Source organism: Aplidium turbinatum, chromosome 3, assembly GCF_918807975.1.
Source record: "Aplidium turbinatum chromosome 3, kaAplTurb1.1, whole genome shotgun sequence".
In the NCBI taxonomy this organism is placed as follows: domain Eukaryota; kingdom Metazoa; phylum Chordata; class Ascidiacea; order Aplousobranchia; family Polyclinidae; genus Aplidium; species Aplidium turbinatum.
This window is the reverse complement of record NC_137474.1, coordinates 5,227,204-5,254,674: the sequence shown is the minus strand read 5'-3', so window position 1 is coordinate 5,254,674 and position 27,471 is coordinate 5,227,204. Positions and strand designations below refer to the sequence as shown.

The following is a 27,471-nucleotide window of genomic DNA, read 5'->3' as shown; positions in this document are numbered from 1 at the left end:
GGTAAATGAAAGCAGACAGGTTTGGTGACTAATAAAAATGATTTGCAATAAAGTTTTCATTGCTGTAAATCTTTATCTGAGTAGACGTGAGAGAAGTTTGCATTGTCATAGGTCATCCGATATGTTGAAAGTAGCGCGCTATTGCTATGTGCCTAAAGAGCAGTGCTACCCGTCGATGAAAAGTAATGCACTACCGCTACGATGCAAGTATAGAATCCGCCACCCTAGGATGGCGGATTCTATACTTGCACCCACATTTCTTTACAGCTGCCAATTCAACATCGTCCATGTTGCCACTCTCTTGTCATGGAAAAGTGCTAGATTTGACTGAAAAAAACACTAGTTTTACACAAAAAACACTAGTATCATAAATACACGATCATTTACATGCATAATGTAAAAAAATGACAGCCAATGGTGCTAGTGAGTGCTAAAAGTCCTTAAAATTTCAAAATGGAACTAAATTTCTTTAAAAGTCAGAGCCCTGAAGTCAAAGCCGTAGGAGAGTAAAACATTTTTTTTGGGGGGGGGGGGGAGGGCGAACAAACTTTGCCCAAATTTGGCCTTCGCAAATATATGGTCAAAAACTCAATATTACTCACAATCTCTGAGATACGATAGTGTAGTCTAAGAACTCCACACTCATTAAATGTAAGCTACACTACCTACTTTAGTCTACTTTGAACACTTTTCACAGTCATTTACAGTGTGTATTTTTTAAAGTATTTATGCTAAAGCAGGGGTCACCAACCTTTTTTGCATGCGGGCCACTTTGGCACTAAGGAGAGCTGTGGCGGCCGCACTAATAAAATGTTAGGTAGGTTGACTCTTATGCTAGAAAAGAACGCATTTCGTACCCAGATTGACTTCCTTGCCTTCCCGTCCACTTAGGCTAATCTAAATCTTCAACTACCAGGTGTAAACCTGGATACTACAAACAAAAAAATTAGAATATTCATCGCCAAACAAGAGTGGAGTTGTCACTTCGCTTCACAAAAGATATTTTGCAATTAGCAATTTCATTAAACAAGGAAATGTTTGACACATTGCAATATAGGCAACAATAGTGACCTGCAAACATATCAGCGAAAAATAGGCTCCAATAACAGGGAAAAAGAAACCAGGCAACCATGAAACAAACGTTTGTGGAAATCACCGAAAAATTGTAATTCTATCGTAATTCTTAAACAGTCTTCCCTTTAAAAAAGCAATGAGCTGGTTTTCATCCTTTTTGTGAGAGTGTATAAAACCGTCTTTTTTTGATTATTGACAACTGTCACTTGCGGTGCTTATCAGCGTGGCAAGAATTGATGATTAACAACGTTTTGCAGGACTTGCTTCGGCAGTACATATACACTATACACAGCCCTCGAAATTAGCTTCCATCTACGACGGCAAAAACATTGCCGTCGCCAAATCAGCAAACCTTAGATTGCGGCGGCAATTGCCGTATGCTTTAAAGTTTAAACAAACGAACTTTTAATCGTTTATTCTTCGTGTTTCATACGGCAGTAGCGGAGAGCATCACGCAAGCTATTTTACGCGCTGACAATGCTCTTGTAAACTGTAAAAAGTTTGCAACCTTGTAAATACTGGCTTAATTGTTACGAAAAAGTTATTGTTACATCGAATGCTTATTGTTTACCGGTGTCGTTGCGAATATAAATCATGGTGAAGGATACAGTTGAAAAGTAGAATTTACCTGCTATAGGTTATCAAACAGAGGGAACAAAAGGAAAAAGTTAGTGTGGTATTTTACAAAATTTATAAAGAATTTTATGACGGAAACAAATCGGAATTAGAAAAGCTAAGGGGTCAAGTTAAAAAAGTAGAACAAGATTGGATAAATGGTTCTTCGGCAGTAAAATAATGCTTCCGATCATATGGCATTGCGCGTTCACGAACGGGCAGTTTTGCGTCTTCAATCCAGTGACGACGCGACAACCTCATCCTCCGATACAGCATCTGATGATTCCGATATATATGATATCCGACTAGTTCTTTATCCATTTTATCCAACAGACTTTGTGTTGCTCGCACGCAGTATCCCAATTGTGCCGAAATTATGTTAGGATAAACATAAATCGAGCCAATCTTTTCGCAAGGAGCTATTAATTTGTTACCGGTACCTGTTTGAGCAATTAACGTTATTTTATGATGGTTCAACGTCGCTAGATGTCGAAAAACAAACGTAAATTTCTTATTGGGCATTGTTGTTACCCAGGCAGCATAATTCGTTATTTTTGCATTGATTTTGCGTCTGTAGACGTTGAATCGATGTAGAAATGATGGTTTTGCTGTCTGGGTGCGCAATATAACCCGCCGGGAAAATTGTAAATCGATTTGTGCTGACTCGAACGTTGAATCAACCCAAAATTAACTTACTTTTCCCCTGAGCTATTTTACGTGAATTAACGTAACAGCGTGCGTATTGCGTTGCTCGTTTTATCGCTACTTTAAGTATTATTACATCACAACAAATCAAACGATGCGGTCGTGATAGACTACTCTAGTATACTTTTCTCTTCTCGTTTCACATGTTTTGGTACAATTGTTTCGTAATAAACGTTCAGAGCAATTGCCGACGCAATTTCAACTTTTGCCGTTTGGCCTCGGCAAAGTTCTTGCCAAGTAAAAATATGCTATAAAATATAGTATTTTCGAAGACTGCGTGAGTGTTCACAGCAACTAAAATAGTCCGAGGTGAGGTCTTGGTGCGATGTTTCTGCTGATTAAACTCCCGCTGCGAGTAAATAACACAGGAAGAAATTTTAAACAAGTTTTGTTCTAATTAAGTGCTCATTTTGCGGCGGCATTTTTATTGCCGTAGCAGAATGGCCATTATGACGTTTACGGCGGCATTTACCACGGCAATTGCCGAGTGCCGCCGCTAATTTCGAGGACTGTATACTAGGGTGGGCTGTCGGAAACAGATCGCTTAGCAACTCGAGTTTCTTAGGAGGTTTGTCGAGTAAATGGCAAAATCGAAAACCATTTTTTAATTGAACGCCAGGAAGACGGCGCACAACTGGGACCTAATCGGTAAATCACCCCATTCCAGGGATATTGACAGGGTTGCCATAACGTCCTTATTTCTAAGATTTGTCCTTATTTTGAAGAACTCTATCTTAGAAAATATTACTGTCCTTATTGCTAGGAAATGTCCTTCTTTTTGACTTGAGTCCTTATTTTGTCTTATTTTCAACAATTAGTGAATAAACTTAGTGGAATGACAGCCAAATCCCTACTACAGTAAAAGTAAACCTAGACCTGAGTTGTCTTGAGATGCACAAAGTATTTTTTTACGAACAATGAGTTGCTGGAACACATTGTTTCTGGCAAACAATATGGCATGTGATATATAATGGCTCGTATAAATGCTGAGGTTTGTTCAAAAACGTTTGTTTTACTTTGTATGAAAATTTAATTTTTCTGTTGTCCTTATTTTGGGGTTCATGTCGATGGCAACCCTAGATATTGCAGTGGCGTATATTCAGAGTTTGTGTGCCGCACACCCATCAAACATGGTTGATTCATCAATCATCATACAGTTAAACATGCAAGTAGGCTACTTGGTAGCCTATATAAATGGTGAAGGCAGGGTATACAAGTAGCCTAAGTACTTGGTAGCCTATATAAAAGGTGATGGCAGGGTATACAAGTAAGTAGGCTTCTTGGTAGCCTATATAAAAGGTGAAGGTTTGGTATGAGCATTGCAGGTAAGGTAGATATAAAAGTGAAGGCAAGGTAATATGGACTACTCACAGTACTCAGGTATCAGGTATATATTAGTGCTCAGAGAAGGCAAACAGGTAGGGTATTGGCCTACTGACTGAAGCAAGTATAATTGGGTTCTGTTTCAGTGAAAAGTTTATTCACAATAGTGGAGGGAAATTTAAAACAAAATTCGCAATTTATTACAGGTATTCAGTACAGTAATTCGTAGTGGTGGCGGTAGCCTACGTCGAATTTTACATTGATTGATTGAATACAAGTAATCAGTAGGCTACCGGTGGCAGTTTACCAATTAATTGCAGTTAATTGGTCTGCAATAGTTATAACATGGCCGCATATACTCGATCTGCTGATCCGGTGTTCGGCTTTGCCAAAGAAATGAATGAACTGGTTCTTCCCACCAGTGGTGACGTTCTCCGATATTGCGCCCAAGTGAAAGAACAATACAAAATCATGAAGAAGAAGGACACCGGAGATTGCAAGAAGGAAATGGGGCTGCGCGAAATGGCGGAAGCAGTGGCGACTAAGATAACAAGCATCTACAATTTCGCCACAGTGGCGATCATTACGCGTGAGGGAGTGATCAAGAAGATTCTGAAGCAATGGGCCATGGTTAAGATGAAGAATAAAATCCCCACGGCGAGAAAGACGGCTGAATGGAAAGCTTCAATGAAGGCCAGTCTTTGCCTCGACACTCTTTTCGACGTCGTTGACGACAAATCGCTGCATTCACGCGAGGTTGATTTTGTTAAAGACCAACGCGGAGCACGCATTGGTTTCATTGGAAACGTCGATTGGAAGGTGGAAAAATCTGAGAAGAAGAGGGACGAGCGGAAGGAGCAATTGCTTTTGAGAGAGAAGCGAGAAAAAGAGCGGGAAGAACGCGAAGAATGTACTCAAGACTCGGATGACGACAATACAGAAGAAACTCCTAGAAGGCGCTTCCCTTCAGAGTGCTCGATCGGCAGAGAAGAAATCGAAGAAGAGCAGGAGCGATGTACTTTCGATCTTCGTACAGTTGCACGTGAGGCGGAAAGGTATGGAATTTCGAGTAGAGCAGCAGCTGCCCTCGCCACCGCAACATTACTGGACACAAAAGATGATTTCAATCGGATGATGGTAGTGGATAAAAAACAAAAAACAGGACCGCAAACCTTCAAAGGATTTATCGGCCGTGTCGTCGCTAATGATAAGTACAAAATGGGAGAATTTGCAGTCGTCGAGTTCGAGAAGATAAAATCCAACCTGACAGAAGTCGATGAGGTGATGGATATTAGCGGCGATCAAAAGTATCTGCTCGATATCGTGTTGGTCATCGAGGGAAGTCTGCCTCCAGAAAGCATTCGATTCCGTGATCCAGGAAAACAGGGTCATGCACGATGGCTTACTCTCGCTTCAAGGATATGCCGACTTTATATCTCGGAGCCAGAACCAACAGAGGCGCTGATAGAAATGACGAAGTACATCGTTAAAGTTTACGCTCCCATGTGGTTTACTATCAAGCGAAACAATAAGATTCACTTCGCTGCTCGGTCTTTCCTTCGGTTGGTTAAGCTGACTCGCTATCTGACAGGCCAATTAAAAAAAGTCGTCGACAGTTGCCTACAGACAAACGCCTTCGCTGCGCATCCGGAGAATGTAGTGTTGGCTCTTCTGCATGACGAGTCTAAGCCAATGCGTAAGCTCGCAGTTCATCGGATCCAGAAAGCAAGGGACGATTACACGGGTGGGATACGTCGTTTCGAAATTCCCAAAATAAACTTTGAGTACACAGACTTGACAACAAACTCGTTGCTCCGGTGGAGCGAGCAGAAGCTCACTGAGCCACCAATTTTACGCGATTTCAGCATCCAACAGCTCACAGAGCTTTTCGTCGAGACCGATTTTCCTACATCGATTGACAGTTTTCCGTGCTGCACACAAGCAGTTGAGCGCGCAATCAAACTCGTCACCGAAGTGAGCGATGAAGTCATCGGCCATGACCGCAGACATGAACTCATTCTGACGCGAACTGCTGCTCGCTCACAGCGTTCACGTTTTGAGTCAAAGAAAGATTACGTTCTGTGATTGTTTTTGACTGTGTTTACGTCGTTTTGTGTATTTTTTACTTTTTTAATTACCGCACTTTTTATTTTTTTTTGGAAAAAAAAAACGTTTTTTATTGTATTTAGGTGATATTGATTTTTTTGTGCGGCGTCTTCCCGCCGCCCGATCTAAAAAAAATTTTTAGATTAATTGTTTGTGACCTAAGCCTCCTATCTGAGCCGAGTTGCTAAGTGATTTGACAAAAAAAGTGCATTGACGGCCCACCCTACTGTATACAGTACTAAAATTGGAACAATACAGAGAAGATTAGCATGGTCCCTGTGCAAGGATGACACGCAAAATCGTGAAGCGTTCCATATTTCTTAAAAAAAAAACATTTTGCAGTACTAAGCTAAACATTTTCATAATACAATCAGAAAAGTCTTTAAATTCATATATAATATTTTGCCAATTTATTATAAATTGAGTTGGCACACCGACCTAATTTTCCAACAAAAACTTGCATAAAGAGAACACTGCTCGTCATCATCATCATCATAATCCATCGTCGGTTTGTTCCCCACTAGTGGGGGTGGCCGATTGTTTCCGCGCAGCAATTGTCTTAATCCCTTTTCTCCATTTCACCCTGTCCCTTGCATCTTCCTCCTTCAGTCCGACTTTTTTAAACTCATCCTTCACTTGTTGTTTCCACGTTCTTCTTGGACGACCGCGTTTCCTCTTCCCATCCACCTTTAGATCTAGTGCCTTTCTAAGAAAACTTCCTTCCTCCCTCCTTATCACATGTCCATACCATCTTACTCCATTTGCCCTTGCCAGTTGGTCTATGGTCTCTCTCATCTCTAGCATATCCAACAATTCTTCAGTCCTTTATTCCCTTCTCGTTTTCACCCCACACATTGCTCTCACCATTGACCTTTCCGTTCTTCTCAGGATTGCCAGTTCACTCTCTCTCAATACCCATGTCTCGCTACCATATAGCATTGCAGGCCGCACACAGCTCCGATATACTTTTCCTTTCATCCTTAGTGAAAATTTTCTGCCATGCAACATTTCCCCACATTCCCTGAACTTTGCCCAGCCCAATCTTGCCCTTGTTGTCACCGCTGCTTCACATCCACCACTTCCATTTATCCGATCACCCAGATAACAGAAGTCTGTCACTGTTTCGATGCCATGGCAGAACTCATCATCATGGCCTTCCACTTCATTCCTTCCTTTACTGCATTTCCCACAAACAAAACACTTCGCCAATCTTGTTGCGGCTCTCTTGACACAAGACTGCTCGTGAAACACAATAACTGCGAAACGCACACTAGTGTTAACATGACATTTGCAAGCTTAAAACAAGCAACCTTATGCTCACAGACAATTTCGAAATTCGAAAACAGACGTTTTAATCAACCACTGGAACAGTGTGGCTGGACATCGCATTGGAATAACTTTAAGCAACACCCACCTAGAACTATAATCTGATTGGTAGGTCGGTGGAATCGTATGCAAAGCGAAAATATGCTTCCTGGAAAGTATTTTTTGCCTTCGTGCTCTTTAACTCCTCAAGAAAAGTATTTTTTGTTAGGCTATACTTGTATGCTGATACCTTCCGCGGGCCGCAGCAATACAGCGTGGCGGGCCGCATGCGGCCCGCCATTTGGTGACCCCTGTGCTAAAGTATTTATGCTAAACTAAACTAAATATCTCAAACATTGTTTATTCGTTCTAGATCTGCATTCTGCAAAACAAGTTCCATCTTGGTGAAATTTCATTCTCCAGTGTTTTCATCAAAAATGTCTAAAACGATTCCTTTTTTTCACACTAAACTGAAAAGTGGCGCAAATCGGCTACGACTGAAGCAAATGCAGCGCCTCTCCGCTACATTGGGAAAAATAAATCTCGCTCCTGCAGCCCTACCCTTACAAAAATGTAGCGGCGTTATCAAAAAATAGCGCGCTATATAATTGTCCACGTTTGGTTGTCAGACTCTGCTTTAATTTTAATACCCCGCTCCACAGTATTTCTATTGCAATTCCGCCTTGTTCAAAGTTAAACTGAAGATGCTTGTCATCAACCTTTGGCTTTGTTCTGATGCACGGGCTTCATAAAGTTTTAATTTGGTCATAACCTAGGCCTACATCCATAGCCTACCTAATTTTAAGGAATTTTTATCATTCAACATTTTCTTAGAAAACAGTTACAAAATGAGAAATAAAACAGAGTAACCTTAGCGGGTTTAACATATCACTTGTTCAGTTTGTGCTTTTCAGTCCAGAGTGTCGTTACAGTTATAGTGCAAAGTCAAATTTATCTCACGATTTTTCATTTAATTTTTTAATTTTTAAAATGAACATCTTGAAACTAAAAGACAAAAAAAACATATGTACAAAGTTGAAAGTTCATATGAATCAGTATCCGTCTACGTATTGTGATTTATTTACAAATGCTTCATCCATTCATCAGCATAACACAAGCTATCAAACAAGCAACAACTATTTTATAAATAGATCAAACACAAAACTTGGCAAAAAGTCCATGCAGGTATTGGGACCAATGGTCTGGTCAGAGGTTCCAAGTAGGCTAAAAAACTTATCATTTCATTGTTTCAAAAACGAGATCAAAACGTTAATTTTACAAAGCTACAGTGCATCGTAAAGTGATATGTCATGGAAACCAACTTGTCATTTGTGTTTAGGTCTATAGTCTAAGCGTAAAACGTTTTGACCTGGAATAAATTGCGACCTTAACAAACTAGGTATCGTTGGAAAGCTTAACTCCTCTAGATTAAGATTTTTACTCTCCTCCAATCAGAGACCCTTGGCAAAAAAAGTTATGGCCGTTTTTGAAGCAACACCTTGCGCCGCTAGTGGCGAAACTGTATTTTTCCTTTTGCACAAGTTTTTAGGCTCATTTTTAACTTTTTTCCCTATGTGTATAAGAAAGAGACAACTCACATATGATAAAATATTATTTATATTTAAATGACGTCACTCTGACGTCATCAAATTAAAATTGCTTACCTATTACTCTCAGCCCATTGATAATTGCAGATCCAATACATTTGTTTTAAAAAATCGTTTTTAGACATAACGGAGCTTCATATAATGATTCAAGGGGGCATTTTGACCCCAGGTCCGGTTTAATGACAAAACTAAACGCTACAAGTGGCTATATTATGGGCATTATACAAAAAATGCGAAAATTTTTAAAACTTTACTTCAATAATTATGCCGTGGAGTGTTTTGTTTTATTATCTTTATCCTGCATTGCGGGAAAGCGGACTTGAGCGCTATGCATCGGTGTACGCTTTCCGACGTACACCTGACCCACGCTGCAGCCGACTGCAAGGTCTGTTTCCGGTTGTCTACTCTACTTATGACTTAAATTTGGTACTACCCATTACTCGAAATCGATCACTGGGTAGAAGCAATTATCGTAAAGTTTCTTGCCCAGAGAAACAACAGCAAATGCGGGTGGCTGGAGTCGAACATGCAGGCTCTCGACTGCGAGCCCAACGCGCTAACCACTCGGTCACTGCTGCCAGTGCTCAAGGCGTGTAACTATTGTTCTTGTCGACGGTGAAAATTCGACTCACACTGCTAGTGGATATGCCATGTCTGAGGAGTACAGCTCAACTATCCAGTGGAATCTTTCCGGTAGCTCAAATTTGGGCAATAGGCTACACAAATAATAATATTTATTTGCATCAGACAAAGCTGTCAATATACAAAATAAAGAAATAATACACAAACTGCAAATGCACAAATAACGAACAACAACAACGAAATAATACACAAACTGCAAATGCACAAAATCTCACTAAATAGGCTATCTAATGTTACAAGTTTACAGACAATGGTACGGTAGTGTTGCAAGTTAGAAGAACTGAAAGTATTCAGAACGATAAAAACAATCAGATGACATGGCAGCCATCAAAACTAGATATCAGCATACATAGAATAATTATAATGAAGACGATAATTTGATATACGATGGCAATCGGACCTCATCAGGGAGGCAACAATAGAGTTTGTTTGTTTGTTTATCTTTATCCTGCATTGCGGGAAAGCGGACTTGAGCGCTATGCATCGGTGTACGCCTTCCGACATACACCTGACCCACGCTGCAGCCGACGGCAATGTTTGTTTCCGGTTGTCTACTCTACTTATGACTTAAATTTGGTACTACCCATTACTCGAAATCGATCACTGGGTAGAGGCAATGATCGTTAAGTTTCTTGCCCAGAGAAACAACAGCAAGTGCGGGTGGCTGGAGTCGAACATGCAGGCTCTCGAATGCGAGCCCAACGCGCTAACCACTCGGATACTTCGCATCTTCCAACAAAAGAAAAAACATATTTCCGAAGTAATGCATGAAATGTTATAATGTTGCACAAGACTTGATGTTCACGTACGCTATAATGTTTAGGCAAATTGTGTATAATTCTAAATGCATTATTGAAGGCAACACGCAGGCGATTAATGTTACGTTGATGATAATTTTCCCACAGATGACATGCATACATTGGAGTACAATATGAACGGAATAGAACGTTTTTAATATCACTGGAGCACTTGTAAAATTTTGATTTTAATTTGTTGGCAGAACAGATAATTTATTGAAACATGATCAAACCGTCGCAATCCTCAGGGCAGTCTTCTTGTACACAACTGAGATTGCAACAAGTTTCCCCACGACACTCTCCACATGCTGTACGCACTTTAAGCCATGTTTTCTGCAGCTGCAAGACATTGTACCACATTGATTTTTTGTTCCTTTTTTGCATTTGCATCGTACAACGTTCAATAGCCATTCTGGTGCCGGATCTAAATTGGCCTTTATTGGCATAACTGCACCTGCTGCGTCAGCTTTCCATCCCCATTGTGCGAGATCCAAGATTTCAGTGTCAAGATGCTTCCACTGACATACCTGAAGCAACAGTTTTATATCAACTTAGATAAATCAAGTCTTGCTGCCATAAAATTTTTGATTTGTAGTAGCCTACACCACATGTTTATGCTAGTCATATTATAACGCAACTTGTTTTGCTATAACTTGCATCTTTTCCTTACCGCAGTTTAATAGCGCAATTTGCTGTAATATTTTGAAGTTACCGACAGTAAACAATTTTTGAAAAATATCTTCAAGTGGTATAATCTATAGAGCAAAGACGCTTTTATACTAAATGATTACGGGTATTGTGTTACAATACCATTAGGCTACGCACTATTATTTCACCTGCAAATGTACTCTGAAGGAATGAAAACGAATTGCAGCTTCGGTGGGTGGCAATCTTTCAGGATGAACAGTGGAAGCTGTTGCAACCATCTGCATGTACTTGACGTACCGTAGTTGGCCAAGTGAATCGGCAGGTTTTGCACTAAAGCTTGATGGATCAACAAAATATAGCATTACTATCGGTGAATCTCATTCAGACTGGTAGGCTACTCAGCAACATTTTCATTTCTTCTTATTTAATTAACTGTGCACCAATACAGTACCAGTAACTAACCTTTTCAATAACAAATCTCTTCCAGCATCAGTTATTTGCTCACGTGTAGAATCTAATCTCCCAAATACATCAGCAGATTGTTGAAATTCTTCCTTCTTCAGGTAATTGAACATCTTTAGCTTTCCTAAGCAACAAGACAGATGACATAATTAATCTTTGTCACCAAATAATGTGTGCATACACTCCATGCATTGGCATTCCAAATAAAAGTATTACAATATTAGAATAATATTGAGTAGATTTGGTAATGACTGCCATCTGAATTCTTGCATATCTTTTAAAAGCTGATCAGAAAATGGTAAAAATGTATTTACTTTCAGACAAGCATGGTTTAAGCAGTTCAGAAATATATAAAACACTGTAACAAACACTATAGATAAAACACTGAAAGCAAGATTAAAATGTACTGCTACCAAAGCTGATTAATTATATTGGTACCTTGTTGATATATTGCAGAAGTTGTATCACATCCACTCCAAGCATGAGCAAACAGCAAGTAATTTTTGACACACCTCATGCACCTTACAACTACTTTCGCTCTCTTCTTTTTCTTTTAGATATTGATAAAGATGACTGTCACCAATGTTTTGTGCATAGCTGATTAATGTCTTCAGTCCACCTCGTTTCACTTCTTGTAGCTTTGATACATTATGAGATTGGCATTTGATGCATAAACTTTCATTACAAAAAGCTTGATTCTGATTTTCCATTATTCAATTATCTCCATAACACCTGAAAACTAGTTTATCAATTTTAACTGTTTAATAAACTAAGCTATACAACTTAGAAATCATTACCGGTATTTCATAAAAATCTTTAAAGCTGTAAAGAGAGAAAACTAACATCAGACCTGGGAAAAAAATGGCCACACAGAACATTTGCTCTTTCAAACTTAATCTATATCTGAATATGTTATAGCCTTTACAGGTGGTCTCAGAAGTAACAAGAACCATAGCTCCTACTGGTAGGCTGGCCTCCTTATTTAACTGATAGTGTGTGCAATTACCAGAAAACGTATTGTTGCATGGATATCACTAGAAGCTACCAGGTCTCAATAAACACCCTTCCTTTGTCAGTTTGTGCACCAGTGCACTGGTAACAGTGGCCTACTACTACTACCATACTGCATTCATTGGTACAAATACTTCACACCTGCATGCAATGCCATTTAAAATCCAAGATGTTAAATGAAAGAGAACTCAACTAAAAGAACAACAGTAAATTCAAAAATTTAACATAAGCTAGAGATGATAAGACATGCTGCATGTAAAAAACATTTAGACCTGTTTCCTTTAACTTTCATCATAGCCCAGCATACCGTACTGTACACTGTTATAGGCCTAGTGCACCTGTGTAATGTGTATCGCCTGCTGCCCGGAACCCTATCTAACGTTTTGACTTCTGTTGCAAACCAAATTAAATGAATAACCTGACATAACTTACGGTACCGATAATGATGTTCTTGCAAACAATTCCCAAAACAAATTAAACTACGGTAGGCTTGCCTGGTACGGTACTCAGTTCTGTGATATTTAGGCTAGTACTGCAGCCAGTGCAGAGTGGTAGATCAAGAATCTTTGCTGTCCCAAACCTACTCAGTACTGCCTAGTTACTTACAAACCTCATGGCTATTTTTTTTTCTTTTTGTGCAACGCTCAGAGTTCAAGATGGATACCACTACATGGCTAATAAGCTGGTCAGTGGTCACCGGAGCAACTTCGACTGCCAGAATTTTACACGGCTTGCTGTTTCTGCTGAAAACATAGCTAGATTAGCTGCGCCACTAGCGGCGCAAGGTGTTGCTTAAAAAACGGCCACAACTTTTTTTGCCAATGGTCCCTGGTTAGAGGAGAGTGATAATCCTAAACTAGAGGAATTAAGCTTTCCAACGATACCAAATTTGTTAAGGTCGCAATTTATTCCAGGCGGCCCTATATTTTCGCATTTTACGCTCAGACTACTAGGCCTACGTCATCTTAAATACGCTTTTTTTTGGTGCGTAGGCTATGTTGAAGCGCAGGAACGTTTTACCTTTTTATTTATTTTTTCTCTTGAAAGCTTATTATGGCAAAATTGTCATTTCCGTAAGGTGGCAATTGACTAGTAGATCGTATGGTCGTCTCGTTGTCTGCCAGTCGGTATGGGAACTTGTGTAACTTTTGCATTGTGTATAGCCTATTACTTGCATATTTCAAACATGTAGGCTATAGGCTAGGCTACCTATGTTCCTGTTACTGACAAATAAAACATTGATTGATTTTATGTGTAGCCTTTTGCAGATTTAATTCCTGATGAGGACACACGTAGGCCTACGTGTCGAAAACGTTTGAGTTTATTTTAATATGTTATATTTTTGTGTGAAAAAAAAGTATGTTAAAGTTTAACAAACCCGCTCAGGTTAGCCTACTCTGTTTTATGTCTCTATATGGTTTAACAAAGCAAACTCTCTTCCAAAGCTTTATCAGTTGCATAATGCCATGAAAATTATGAAATTGCAAACTTATGCAAAAGCGGCTTTTATGGTTGCCTCACTCTTGGTTAAGGCGATAACCAACCACTTGCATTTCGATAGTAAAACAGGTGAAAAACTAAACTGTTATTTTTAAATTAGAAGTGAGGTGGGCTACTCCTAATGATGATGAACTGTTTTATTTCGATCAACGACGCACGAGTACAAATAATTGACACGGCGAGAAGAACACAATAAACATAGCCAGGTCAGAGACTTTAAAGAACCGGCCTGCTACGCCCCGTGGAGGCGGGGAGCGGCATGATTATGGGGTGGCGATGCACCCGGAAGGGAAGTCCACCAGCTTAGGTCGCGGGGGCCAGGCTGGGGAGTCTAGATACCTGTGGAAAGAAAGTGTGGATCGAGAATTTTGTGCGATTCGTCCGCAAAAGTTAGAATGGCGGAACGGGCCAGGGAGACGGGCCCAGCTTTCTGCAAACGCAAAACGGTCAGCTCACGACGGGCTGGGCGACAGAAGTTTTATAAAGCCAGGCAGGGCCCACGTCTCCAGCACGTGACCGTAACACAGGTACGTTTGACTCCTATACCCGGTCTGCCCGTTGGCAGAGCGGATAAACTTTGGGGTCTCCCACGAGGAAGAGAAGCTTAGCTACAAGGACGATTTGAATACTCGTGGGAGACGAAAATTATATAAAATCTGGAGCAAAGGCTCAATTAATTGGTGTAAAAAAAAGAAGGTATGTGAGAATATATTGTATGCTTTACTTACTGGAAAAGTGTTGACGTTGAACCAACGAGCACGGATGTTGCACTGGCCAGACGTTGAGGCAGGTTCGCCCAGATGGGTCGGGGGGACTAGCGATCGAAGCGTAGATATAACTAGGCTACGTTACCAGGAAAAATATAGAATAGTGGGATGAAACTTTGGAGGTTGCATCGAGTTGATCGGGAAATCATGTTTATCGATGTGTTAAAAGTTTCACAGGAATGGGGAGAATACAGACAACAGCCACTCTTACACTGCACGCATTCTACCTCGTTGCGCTCCATGCAACTATAGCCCTACTTCGGTACGTTTCTGATAGAACAGAAGGGTCGACTTTCCCTCATTGAGAAAGTCAACATCGAGAGCTCGTATTTAGGCGAATCGACCCTTCTGTTCTATCAGAAACAACTTAAGTTTGTGGTACCGAAGTAGGGCAAAATCCCGAAAACGGATTTAGCTGCTTCGTGCCACATTTTGTTTGTGCAACTTCAACGTTTATGCACGGAGCGCAACGAGGTAGAATGCGTGCAGTGTGGGAGTGGCTGTTGTCTGTGTTCTCCCCATTTCTGTGAAACATTAGGAGTAGCCTACCTCACTCCTAATTTAAAAATAACTGTTTAGTTTTTTCAATGTCTCCAAATGCAACGTCAACATCAATATGTTTTGGGTAGTTGGTGGAGCGTTTAATTTAAATTTGTGAGGTCACCTTTGTTTGTTTGTTTTGTTTTATTATCTTTATCCTGCATTGCGGGAAACCGGACTTGAGCGCTATGCATCGGTGTACGCCTTCCGACGTAGGCTACACCTGACCCACGCTGCAGCCGACTGCAATGTCTGTTTCCGGTTGTCTACTCTATTTATGACTTAAATTTGGTACTACCCATTACGCGAAATCGATCACTGGGTAGAGGCAATTATCGTAAAGTTTCTTGCCCAGAAAAACAACAGCAAGTGCGGGTGGCTGGAGTCGAACGCGCAGGCTCTCGACTGCGAGCCCAACGCGCTAACCACTCGGCCACTCCTGCCGAGTCTTGGGTAACAGCGTTTTTTTAGTGCCTACACAGTGTAGCTTCTATAAGGATAAAAGTTATGTAGCCTAGATGTAACCTATTTGTTTTTCAGACTGTTTGTTAAAATGTTTACACAAATCGAATCATTCAAGAGCTACTAGCGATTGTCTGATGCGAAGACTCACGTTCGCTCCTTAAATGACCTGATAAAAGCCAGACGGACATTATTACATCATAGTTGTTTTGTTCCCTTACAGGCTTACACTATTTGTAACTTTATCATTGCTATTGTTTTCCGACAAAGAAAAAATACATTGAAATCGAAAAAAAATTGAATTGAAATAGATTAGACAACTTCACGCGAAATTGATTTTACACTGCTTGGTTTTTGAAAAAAAAAACAGAAAATAAATCTGCTCTGTGTTTTGTAGCCTATGCGTTGTTTATGATTTGGCCAAAAACACTGATTTTATCACCGCGCCTTAGAATTAGGTAAGCCTATAGTATATTCAATCGCTATCTCCACTTGAAGCAGATTGAGCATCAACATGAGTTATCTGTTTGAGTCACTGTTTTTAGCTAGCTCGCCCAGTGTCGTCAAATTGAGTTCGTTCCATGCCTGGATGTTGTCACGCCATCGCCTTGGTGGTTTGACTCTTTTTCTTTTTCCGTTAACTTTACTTTCCATGCAGATTTTGCTGACTGTGTATTTTCATCTTATATTTTCATTATGAAAAGTTTTAGAATTTTTGATTTTATTGTTGCTGCAATTGGATGTAGCTTCGTTACAGTCAATAGGTCATCTATTTTCATTTGGTCAAGTAGTCATTTTTTGGTCATGCTTCTCATGTGATTTTGGAAAGTTGTGAGTCTTTTCATTGTTTCAGAGGTCCAATTGTATTGTATGCCTACTTCCGCTTCATGCAGAAGCTTCAAGTTTTACCCGATGACGTTGCAACTCTGCCGACCAAGCACCTTTTCAATTCGATTGTTCGTAAGGGCTGGTTAAATATAACAGGAAGACCTGGTAACAGAAAACAGAATACCATTCCTCCGACATTAAAGCATTGTCACAACGTTTTTTGCTGAAAAACTCTACCTTGACCAGAACATATTTCAGCACTCAGATTATTTTATTGTTTTTGCCATTGATAATATCAATTATTATATACAAGTCAGGGACGTAGCCAAGGGCGGCTTGGGGCAATCACTTCGCCTGCAAAAATTATTTTACCCACCTTCAAAAAAGTATTAATAGTATTGAAACGTTTTCATACAATTGGAACGTTTATCACTATAATTTATGTAGAATTACTTTTGTCCCCCCACCAACAATTGCTTTTTCCCACCCCCAAAACTTTTTTTCAAGCTACGTCACTGATACAAATGCAATGATTTATGTGTACACAATAAGGTAAGAAACATGGTTAAAATAACCATGGCAATATTGTTAATAAAACGTAGCGAAGCTTGAAACAATGGTTCATTGAGTGGACGGAATACGAGAAAGCCTGGACACTGGACAGGCCTGAAAGGAACTTAGTTCGACAGACACCTATCCAGAGCAAGGACTGTGTTTGCTTGAAAGTGGACACGAAGATGGCTTTCTTGCATTCTAGTCCACTTCACAAACTTTTAACCAGTGGGCATGCCCCTGGATATAAGGCATACAGTGAAAACACAGCAGTTTAGCTTATTTATATTCTTAGCATTTCATGTAACTAGTTCATGCAAAAGTTGCAAAAATTTGCTAAAGTGAGGGAAACATGCAATTCCTTGAACATTAATCACACTGTGCAATAACTTATGGTTAGTTGGTTACGCTAAGGAGCGGTTCATATACAGCATTATGACTTTGGGAAAGAGTGAAAAATGCGAGACAATGGAACCATATGATATTTTTAACAGCACCTCATCAGCTAAACTGCTAAAGCATATTTCACAATACAATGTTGGTGTTGCGGCTGGTGGAAACAGTTGACAGCCAGACTTCAGCTGGGAGATGACCAAGTGACATGAGTTTAGACAACCAGAAGATCAGTCAAACATGTCATCTTTAGAACCGGAGTTTGCCAATATGAACAACGGGCAATTGCTTTGGCGAAAAATGCGTACCACAGTTATATGTGAAGATTTCATGCATTGTACTGCCGCCGGCGGACCTTATTATGCAGCAAAAACCAAATATGCACAGTCACAGAAGAATATAAACGCACAGCATGGAATTATAAATCATAAAAAAGTTCACCTGTGTGGAGAATACTGCTTGTTGATGTTTCGGTAGGCAACCATGATGAATGCAATGTTGAAATTTAATATGTAAAATATACAGAAACTTTGGCCGGAAGAAAATTTGTTTACGGTATGCAAATAATCGCATCCAGTCACTGTTCTGTCCAGTCGTTTATAGTTAGTCCACTGTACTGTCCAGTCGTTTATAGTTAGAATAAAGGCTATGTTTTGAAAAGAGCACAAATATACACGATTGGTGCTGAATAACACAAAATGAAAAACAAATGACAACTGTACGGTACAGTAATCTACAGTTTGGGATTATAGAACATAGCAGTGTCCAAGTTTTCTTTCATTTACATTCTCACTTATGCAATAAAAGTTTGATTTCCAAAACTGAAAGGATTTTCTACTTGATGAAAATAACTTCAAGTTGCCCATTTACCTTTGCAAGCAAAAAAATACGAAGAAAAACGACATGTATCTACTTCAATTTTTTCGCTTTTTCTAAAGATTTTTTTTTAACAGTGTTCTTTGCAATTTGAGAAATTCAAAAGCTAAATAAAACTCAATTCTAAATTCTGAGCTCAGTATGTATCTTTAGATTAACCAAGTAGTTCAACATGTTGCTTTCCAGTTTATAAGTTTTCGACAGCACGAAAAACTTAAATGAAAAGGTTTAGTTTGATTGGGCTGAACTACGCAACGAATAAAGATGAACGCCATAACGTTCAGTAAAACCCTGGGCAAGACAAACCGAAACGAGCATCATCAGAATACATGATTATGATTTCTCAATACAATAGTTGTCAAAGACATCGTTTAGTTTTATAGTAACAATCAGTAGTTCTTTTTAAGGCTACGATAGCACGCACAAAGTGAACTATTACAAAGAAAATCAACTGATGAGTGTAGCAAGTGCCTACGAAAAAAAAACAGTTCTTAAACGACAAGGCACATTCAAACTCAGAACACAAGTTTGTTATACAATTACGGCAAGTGTTTTATTATCTCAAACCAAACCAGACAGCTTGCATTTTCATTGATAAGGTGGCGGTGGTCCGGCAGGGAACGACGCTGTCGACGTATCAAGCAAAGGCTTGTAATCAGGGTTGGTTGCTGGTTGGGAGAAGATTTGACCTTGTGGGGATTGAGGGGGGTATGCCATTTGCCCAGAAAAGCCTGGATTTACGTTTTGAAGTGGTTGTTGCATAATCGGCTGGGGAGAATACGGCTGCTGCTGAGGTGGATATCCCCCTAATGGCTGTTGTCCTTGAAAGTGAGTTGGGGGAGCTTGCACAAACTGCTGGCGTGGCACTAAACAGATTGTTTAAGTAAAAATTGTATGAAAACGACACCAAAAGCCCTTCAAAACTGTCCAGTCAAAACAAACAATTCCAAACCAAATCACACAAGACACAACCACAGCTATAGTACCGTATTCAAGCTACTGCATATTTGTCTATTCGCCATAACACGTTTGAATTGACATTAGCTTGTGACATTACATACGGTACTACAGTTATCACACGCGGAGTAGGTAACCTTTTTACCACAAGGAAACCCGCCCACATATCATTGCATAATTATCATGAATTCGTGTATCAATTCATTTTAAAGAACGTCAATATTACATGAAGCGTGACTTCAGTTCAGCACAACATTTTCTAGGAAATGAAAGTCACGTGACCTCTATTACCAGGAGTTTATTCTCAGACAGCAAATCAGCCGTTTTTTACATTGATTCAACACCTACAGAATCGATGCAAAAAACGACTGTTTTGCTTAGCTATTGGTTGTTATCATACCTTTACAGCACAATACGGCTGCCAGCTTCCAGCTTATACGTCACCAATTCACAACCCATTTCTGCAATCTTAACTACAATCTGTCCCTACATATTTTCTTTTCTTAGTTCGTATGTTAACTTGACTTGGTTGATGATGCTTGTAAAAAGTCTCGTGTAGTTGAATAATAGAAAATACAATAAGGTGTTTATTCATGAATAGGGCCATTTTTATGTTGACCTATAAAAATTTTTTTAGCTTTATTTTTATCAAATTTTCACTTTATTTTGACCTAACGAAATTGCATATTTGTAGAGGGCACAGTTCTTCCTTGAATTGATACCAGTTACCCAAACATAATATTTTGTCAATCTCAGACCCAAACAGTGGCGTACCGTGACCACTTTGACAGGGTGTTCAGTGACGGCAAAGCAACAGCGGGGGGTCTGGGGGCCTCCCCCAGAAAATTTTTAACATTAACATTGAATTTGGTGCGTTCAGAGAGCATTTTCAGCACAAATTCTGAACATGAACAGAATTGACAAAAATAATGTTGTCGGAATGGAGAAGAATACAAAATTGGCCTAGATATTTATTTGACAGCGCATTGAATGAAAGACTTAATAATATCAAACATTAAGTTGCATTTCTAAAGTCACATACTTCAGTTCACTTTTTATTTCCGACCATCAAAACGAACAATATTACTTGCCATAACACAGCAGGAGTCTGAAAAAACGCGAAAGTTAAAGCGTGCTCGAGATGGAAATGATTTACTTCATGCAAGGATTAGGCACGGTCGCAACACCTTGAGAAATGTACAAGCGAATTAAAAACAAACAGGTGAAAGTTAAAACAAAAAACAATAGCAAAGCAACTCGATAATAAACAAGAAAAGAAAGTCGATTACTATGTTGGTCGGCTGTACTTTTATCCGCCGTACTACTTAGTAAAAACGAAAATGTTTAACACCTCGACTACAGAAGGAAAATTCATCTATAGCATAATTCGATTCTTCTTGTTTGTGCAATAAATTTTTGAATTACATCGTCGTAGAAAGCTTGCTTTTGCTTTAGTTCTAGCAAAAGTTGTTTCCAACGCTGATCACCTCAAACTCTAATCCAACAAGCTAAAACTTGCTATTGCCTGGGATTCCCCCAATGACGCGCCAAGGTGTGCAGATCAGCGAGTGCACAGCCTGGCTGACCTAAAACCATTGCTGTTTTCGCTGCCTTGTGACGTCATTTTTCTTAATTGTTTATTTTAAATAGCACTCGCAAAGCTGTCAGTGCACACCCAGCTTAAAGGTAATGACCGAAAAAAATTAAAGGCAATGACCTCAAACGTTGGAGTATTAAAATTAGAAGGGGAAGAGTTTTGCAATTGAAAAAAAAGCAATCAGCATGCAGCAAGATGTTAGAATATCATGAAAGTAAAGAACATCGACAACCGATGGAAATTTTCTTTTTTTCTGGATTTCTTGGGGTGTGCAGTGCACACCTTGAACACCCTGAATGTACGCCACTGGACCCAAACGTAATATTTTGTTGAAAAGCCAAGGTGTTTTTTGGATTATAAAAAGTGTGTCGTATTTTTTGGCGATAAGAAAATCCTGACAAATCTGTCTAACTTTTGCTGAAGACGATTTAGCTTGCTTAGGCATTTTTGTATTACAGAATGTCAGTAGGCTATTCCTAATTTAATCCAAACTGTTGATCTTCGAAAAGACCACGTTTGTGAAGAGAGAGTGTTTTATAAAAAATATTTAAATACGTGACAATGAATAAACAAGAGAAAATTTGGGGTAAAAGTTACTGCTGATCTAAGTGGGCATTGTGACATATTTCCTGCTTTTATGGGTTAATTGTGTCGCAGTTCCTGATTTACAATGCTCCCACAAGGATTTTGACAAAAATTACTTGATCAAGAAACACAAAAAGTTTGTCAAAAGCTATAATTTGACAATTTTTGACTTTATTGAAAATTTTGACTTTATTGTCAATTTTGACTATATTTTGACCTATAAACTTCTTGGAAACAGTCCCCTAGGTGCTGAAAACAACTTTATTCTTTGATTTGTGGATAAAAGAGGTCCTTAAAATGTTTTGACTTTTGCAGGCTCTATTCATGAACATTGAAAATCGTAAAGTCACTTTTACAACAAACACACGCACAGAGACAAGTTTCTAGTTATGTTCTGCATAACTTAATTGTACTGTGATGTGATGCTGACACATTAATTTTGCATAATAAATGGAAAAAATTTCCGCAAAATGGTAGGCCTATATGCTACCTAGTGTATAATATGCAATATGCTTGAACTTGAAAAATCTGATTGAAAAATCAGCTCATTTCTAATTAAATTGTAATAAAACAGAATTTTGAAATGACAGTACAGTACTTTAAATAATTAAAATTATGAATTCATTTTTACTAATAAAACTTGTTTAAAAGAATCCTTTGCAACCAAAATCAACATTAGTATGCTATGCCATACAGGAAAATCCATCATTTTAACATTGATTCAACGTCTGCAGAGTGCAGACGCTTTTGCTGTCTGGGATGTTTAAAATGGAAACTGTATGACATGACATTAGATTTAGACAGTCTACCCATGTATAATTATAACAGTCGATGTATATTTTGTATCTAGCAAGATTTGTAAATCACCAAAATGTCAATTAAAAAATAAATTAAACCTTCAACAGAAGAGAGGCAGAGCCAATACCTGTCGTGGTCACCGCAGTGGTGGTGTATGCTTGCGGAGCCCTATTTTGACTGTTCCTGCAACAACAGCAGACACAGCAAGCAATACAAGCTGCAAGGGATAGAAAAGATCCGACAGCAATCGCAATGATTATTCCAATGCTGAAATACAAAAACGATAGAAAATTACAAAGTGATGGATGGAATGTTCATTTCTCTTATTCCGATCTTTGTATCATATAAATTACATAATATTCAACATTCTTCGCATTGGCTGCACATCATTCCATTGTATCATTAAACCAAGCGCATACGTATATTAGAATGGTTTTACGTATATACTTTACCTCATTGTAAGAAACAAATTTGATAAAGTTCTGTAAAATCCACACAGTCAATCAAATAAACCCTTTCTCATCAGCGTCCAAATTCGACTTGGTCCCCACTAATGGGGGTAGTCCTACAAACCTAGCCTGGGCAAACTGTCTGAATTAAAGCGGCTGATTGATATTAATAAAGGAACATTTGTCATTACCATTAAAACATCAGTTTACCAGCCTCGGTTGTTAAATAACATGATGCATTCTACTGGTGCAAATTAAGCTGAACTATCACAAAGTAACAATCTGCTTTCATTCCGACGTTTCGTCAATCAGACATGACTGACTTATTCAGGGGGCTGTGTCTCATTGACGAAACGTCAAAATAAATGCAGATTGTCACTTTATACATCATGTCGTTTCTAATAAGCTGAACTATCGCAAGTCCAAATTTTTCAAAATTGCATTTTTGATTGATTTGGTATCTTTATAGACTACAGTTCATTTTGTTAAAGCATCGTAACTCTATCTACTTTAGTTTTGATGATACAGAACGATGAACTATCGTAAATGAATGTACAGCAAACACAGCGTGAACTTTAAAATTCAATTTTCTCAAAACTGCATTTTTGGAGTTACGATAGTTAAGCTTATTAGAGACGATGTAATAGTTAAGCTTAATTTGCATCAGTAGAACGCATCATGTTATTTAACAAAATGCCTGGTGAACAGCCTCATTCAATTTTCAACCTCGATTGTGTTACTTTCAGGGCTGGGGAGCTGGAGCCGGAGCTGGAGCCTGGAGCGTTGGAGCCAAGCATTTTCTCCGGAGCTGGAGCCTTTTTAAACATTTCTTGTGGAGCCGGAGCTGGAGCTACAAAATATTTATCAGCTCCAGCTCCAGTATTGAATACAGACGAAATTGGTTAATAGTATACAGCTTAAACGTATCAATTGTTTATTTGAATCAAAACCTGAAATCCCAAACCAAATCCAATCTGATGTACAGTGCCGGCAAAAAAAATCTTTACATTCAGTCGGCAAAAAAAATTTTACATGTAAAATCTGCAGAAGTTCTTAGCTTACTGTTCCCGCCAAAAGCATTGCGTCACAAAAACGCTTATAGTTACATCATTAGCTACTCTCTGGCAACACTTCGCCGTAAAGCCATTGCTCTGCGTGCGTAGTGTTGCTTTCCAGCATCGTGAATAGTAAGGGGGGTGAAATCGCACAAAATTTTTCATTTTCTTAAAGTTTCGAGGTCTTGCAAATTTTTTTTCAAAAACTAAAATGGGTTGAAAGAAGAAGCAAATGGAAGAAAAACCTCGTGCCTTGACTTTGTGAAAGAAGGGAGATTCTGTGATTGCTGTAGCCAGAGATATTGGGGTCTTCAGAGAGGCAATGTATCACCAAAATCTTTGCAATGAGAGAATATTTCACCTTTTTAATTGATAAGTTGCCTCTCTTGAGACCCCAATATCTCTGGCTACAGCAATCAAAGAATCTATCTTCTCTAACAAAGTCAAGGCACGAGGTTTTTCTTCCATTTGCTTCTTCTTTCAACCCATTTTTTTGAAAATTTTTTTGCAAGACCTCGAAACTTTAAGAAAATGAAAAATATTGTGCGATTTCACCCCCCTTACTATTCACGAAGCTGGAAAGCAACACTACGCACGCAGAGCAATGGCTTTACGGCGAAGTGATGCCGGAGAGTAGCTAATGATGTAACTATAAGCATTTTTGTGACGCAATGCTTTTGGCGGGAACAGTAAGCCAAGAACTTCTGCAGATTTTACATGTAAAGTTTTTTTTTTGCCGACTGAATGTAAAGATTTTTTTTTGCCGGCACTGTAAAGTAAAAACATCGGTTAAGCAAATACCGCTTAAAAGAATAAGTCGGATAAAGTATGGAGCCGGAGCATGGAGCCGCTGTTTAAAAATTTATAGCTCCGGAGCCGGAGCTGGTGGATGAATGCTTGATAGGTCCGGAGCTGGAGCCTATGCTTTTTTGCAGTGGCTCCCCAGCCCTGGTACTTTTTATGGTAACCTGAAGACGCTTGATGAATTTCTTATTCAAACAAAGAATCTACATGACATAACCTAGACTAGGGTTACTTTGGATACCGGTATCACTTAATTTTTACTATCTGGATATTTATATTTCTGCTAACCAGTTAACCCGATCATAAACGGTAAAAAATCAGATAACCAATCTTCCAAAATTACTATAAAATTCTCTGATTGAGATGCAGTTTGTTGTGAATGTCCGCTACGGTGTTGCACGTGCCCCGACATTTTCATTTAAATTTCAAATGAAGACCAGGATGCTAAAAATCAATTGAGCTAGATTAGATGTAGTTTTTGTTATTCATAATACCTTAATCCTCTGACGTCATCACAGACGCTGCTTGTAACGCATGTGCCAAAGCAACATTTCTGATAGAGACCAAAATCACAATCGATATCATAATTGCAACCCATTGTGTCCTATGGATTGATAAAATCCTATTGCCAACAAAAATTGATTGTAAAAATTACCTGAAGATAAAATATGTAGAATTTGTACATAAATATGAATATAATAAAATATGAACATATATATAAATATGATTGTTGATGCTGCAAAAAGAAATTATACTCTCTGACGTTGTGTTTCCAGGGTCACTCAAGCATGAAGTTGGTGAAATTGTTTTTTCTTTATGTATTTTGCATGTTCAACAACAAACACAAGCAGATTTAATAGCATTGTGCTTTAGCTTTTTACATGTCAAGCCACAGTGGTCAACACCTAGATCGTGGGGATTCTGGTTCGAAACCGCATCAAACTGCTACTTTTGTTTTGACCAAGGCCGTGGAGTTGAGCAAAAAACATACAACTCTGACAACTCCTCGATTTATAACTAGCCGGCTTGACCTTCAGTATCGCCAATTTTTTAAAAGTTTTTGTACCTGCTCATTATTATATTTAAAAAAATTAATTTTGCTGAAGTTGCAATCGAAACAGTGACTTTTACAAAAACTGACGAGAACAAACAGAGTACGGTATATATTACAAGAGTAAAACTTCAGAGCGTAATACAAAGAACAAAAAATAATATTTTGACAAAAGTTTTATTATTCATTGTTAGTTTTGTATCAAGCCGGAGTCATCAGTGGTGAAAATACATACAGGAACATTAAATGATCATTCTTTTTATTTTTGGCGCTTGTCGGTTTTAAGTCACCCGAGCCCAATGGTTGACAATCATAGAAGCCAACTTTTCAAAAAACCTTGGGGGCGAGAAAGGTGATGACGTCATAACCATAACGCTATTTTACTCAATTAAAATAGTCTTTGATTTAGCTTACTGTCTTGTTTATATTGACACGTAGGTCGCAAACTGAATTTATTAAAACCGCTGCTTGAAACGATTAGTTTTACGCATGCAGTACGCCTAGTCGTAAAAATTTTGATATTGTTAGGTCATAATTGGAACAGTTGGAAAACAAGCCTATTAATTTCCTTTTTATGCGAGTGCATAACAACGGTCAAGACAGTGAAGTTATCGAAATAAAACGCAAAAATCATGATCTCAAGCAGAGTGGAAACCCGCCATCAGTTTTATTAACCTCGTTTTGCTAATTACTTACCTTCAAAGCGTTAACAACGGCGAAGTGTTTTCTCTTGTTTTTTATCGAAAGTCTTTATAGTCTTTTATCGAATACCGTATATACTCGAGTAGCCTATAGGTCGAGATGTTCACCTCAAAATAACAGGTTGAACTTATACACGGGACAAGCTGTTTTTTTCCAGGCAGTTTACAAAATGAACGCATTTTTGCTGCGGCAAAATTGCCGAAGTAGATTACGGAAGGTGAAATGGTGTCGGCCGAAGCAAAAGTTTTGAATACGTTTATTTGCAGTGATTCAACCTTAATTTTCAAATTTAATGATTTCTTGTCAATTCTAAACTTTATGCACTTGTTGAGCAATAGGGTGTAACACTTTACACACTTTTTTTACAAATTGCTACTGGCTAGTTATTGTGGTTTGCAAAATTACCTAACTTGATCAAGGGGGAAAAAATTTTTGAAAAAAAAAATCATTTAAGCAGGCCACGCTCCCCATTTTTGTGGCGAAACCCCAACAACCCCACTATTTGCTATATTTCATCCCACGATGGAGGTAGAGAGCTAATTTTGCCACCAAAAGATGCAGAATACAAAAGTTTATATCCAACTTATGAATGTACCATAGCCCTAAACCCTTTAGTTTTTTCTATAATTGAGAAAAACTGTTTTTGACAGTAAAATTTGCATCTTTCGTAACCAAATGCTTGTATTTCAGGTCATGGCTTAGATGAATGTCATTCAGCCATTACAGATAGCCTTTATTCAAACTCACAACTGTGTAACTAGTACAGTCATTGAACAGAAGACAGTATTGTTGTTCTCAAACTTTTTCACAGAATTGAATCAGTATAATTTTACAAGTTTCCTTCACCAATATACAGCACTGTGCACTGGTATACAAAATTTTATGATGTTTATCTCAAAATTGATTACAAAGATGTAAGAAGTCGAATAATGAATTTTCCCCAGGTCACCAAAATAATGCTTTTTAAGCTGGTTAAGTAATTACCTCAGGTTTTAAAACTGCTGGTGTTAAATATCACATCAAAATATACTCAGCAATATGTCTGTGATAGAAACTCTTTCAGCATTACTTAAATGTATATACTAGACTAGCCGAATCGGACTAGCCGAAACAGGCCATTTCGCCCCTGCACAGTGCACAGACCATTGGAGAACAAAGGTTATTTGCTCTTGTCCAATGTCTTCAAGAGTTCATCCAAAAGAGCTAAGACTTCTTTTAGATCAGCGCTCAGAACGTAACATGGTGATTGGTAGTGTTGAT

The 27,471-nt window shown here is 38.7% G+C and overlaps 2 protein-coding genes and 1 pseudogene across 3 annotated transcripts; 1 reads left to right on the top strand and 2 right to left on the bottom strand.

Moving 5' to 3' along the window:
• The first annotated feature begins 6,047 nt into the window (after positions 1-6,047).
• Positions 6,048-6,144, top strand: LOC145767753 (U6 spliceosomal RNA; annotated as a pseudogene).
• A 3,883-nt stretch (positions 6,145-10,027) lies between these two features.
• Positions 10,028-11,921, bottom strand: LOC145767509 (uncharacterized). Its single transcript, XM_082579341.1, has 4 exons — positions 11,723-11,921; positions 11,285-11,408; positions 11,011-11,158; positions 10,028-10,701 (listed from the first exon to the last, which is right to left on the bottom strand). The coding sequence occupies exons 1-4, from the start codon at positions 11,799-11,801 to the stop codon at positions 10,402-10,404; spliced, it is 651 nt and encodes a 216-aa protein (XP_082435467.1). The 5' UTR covers positions 11,802-11,921; the 3' UTR covers positions 10,028-10,401.
• Positions 11,922-16,653: 4,732 nt separating this feature from the next.
• LOC145767466 (uncharacterized) lies at positions 16,654-26,019 on the bottom strand. Of its 2 annotated transcripts, none has more exons than XM_082579291.1 (3): positions 24,953-26,019; positions 22,278-22,417; positions 16,654-19,079 (listed from the first exon to the last, which is right to left on the bottom strand). In XM_082579291.1, exons 1-3 carry the CDS (start codon positions 25,054-25,056, stop codon positions 18,802-18,804), a joined length of 522 nt encoding a protein of 173 aa, XP_082435417.1. In that variant the 5' UTR covers positions 25,057-26,019; the 3' UTR covers positions 16,654-18,801. The 2 variants fall into 2 exon arrangements, with proteins under 2 accessions (XP_082435417.1, XP_082435418.1); XM_082579292.1 differs by lacking the exon at positions 24,953-26,019 and adding an exon at positions 22,603-22,671.
• Between the last annotated feature and the right edge of the window lie 1,452 nt (positions 26,020-27,471).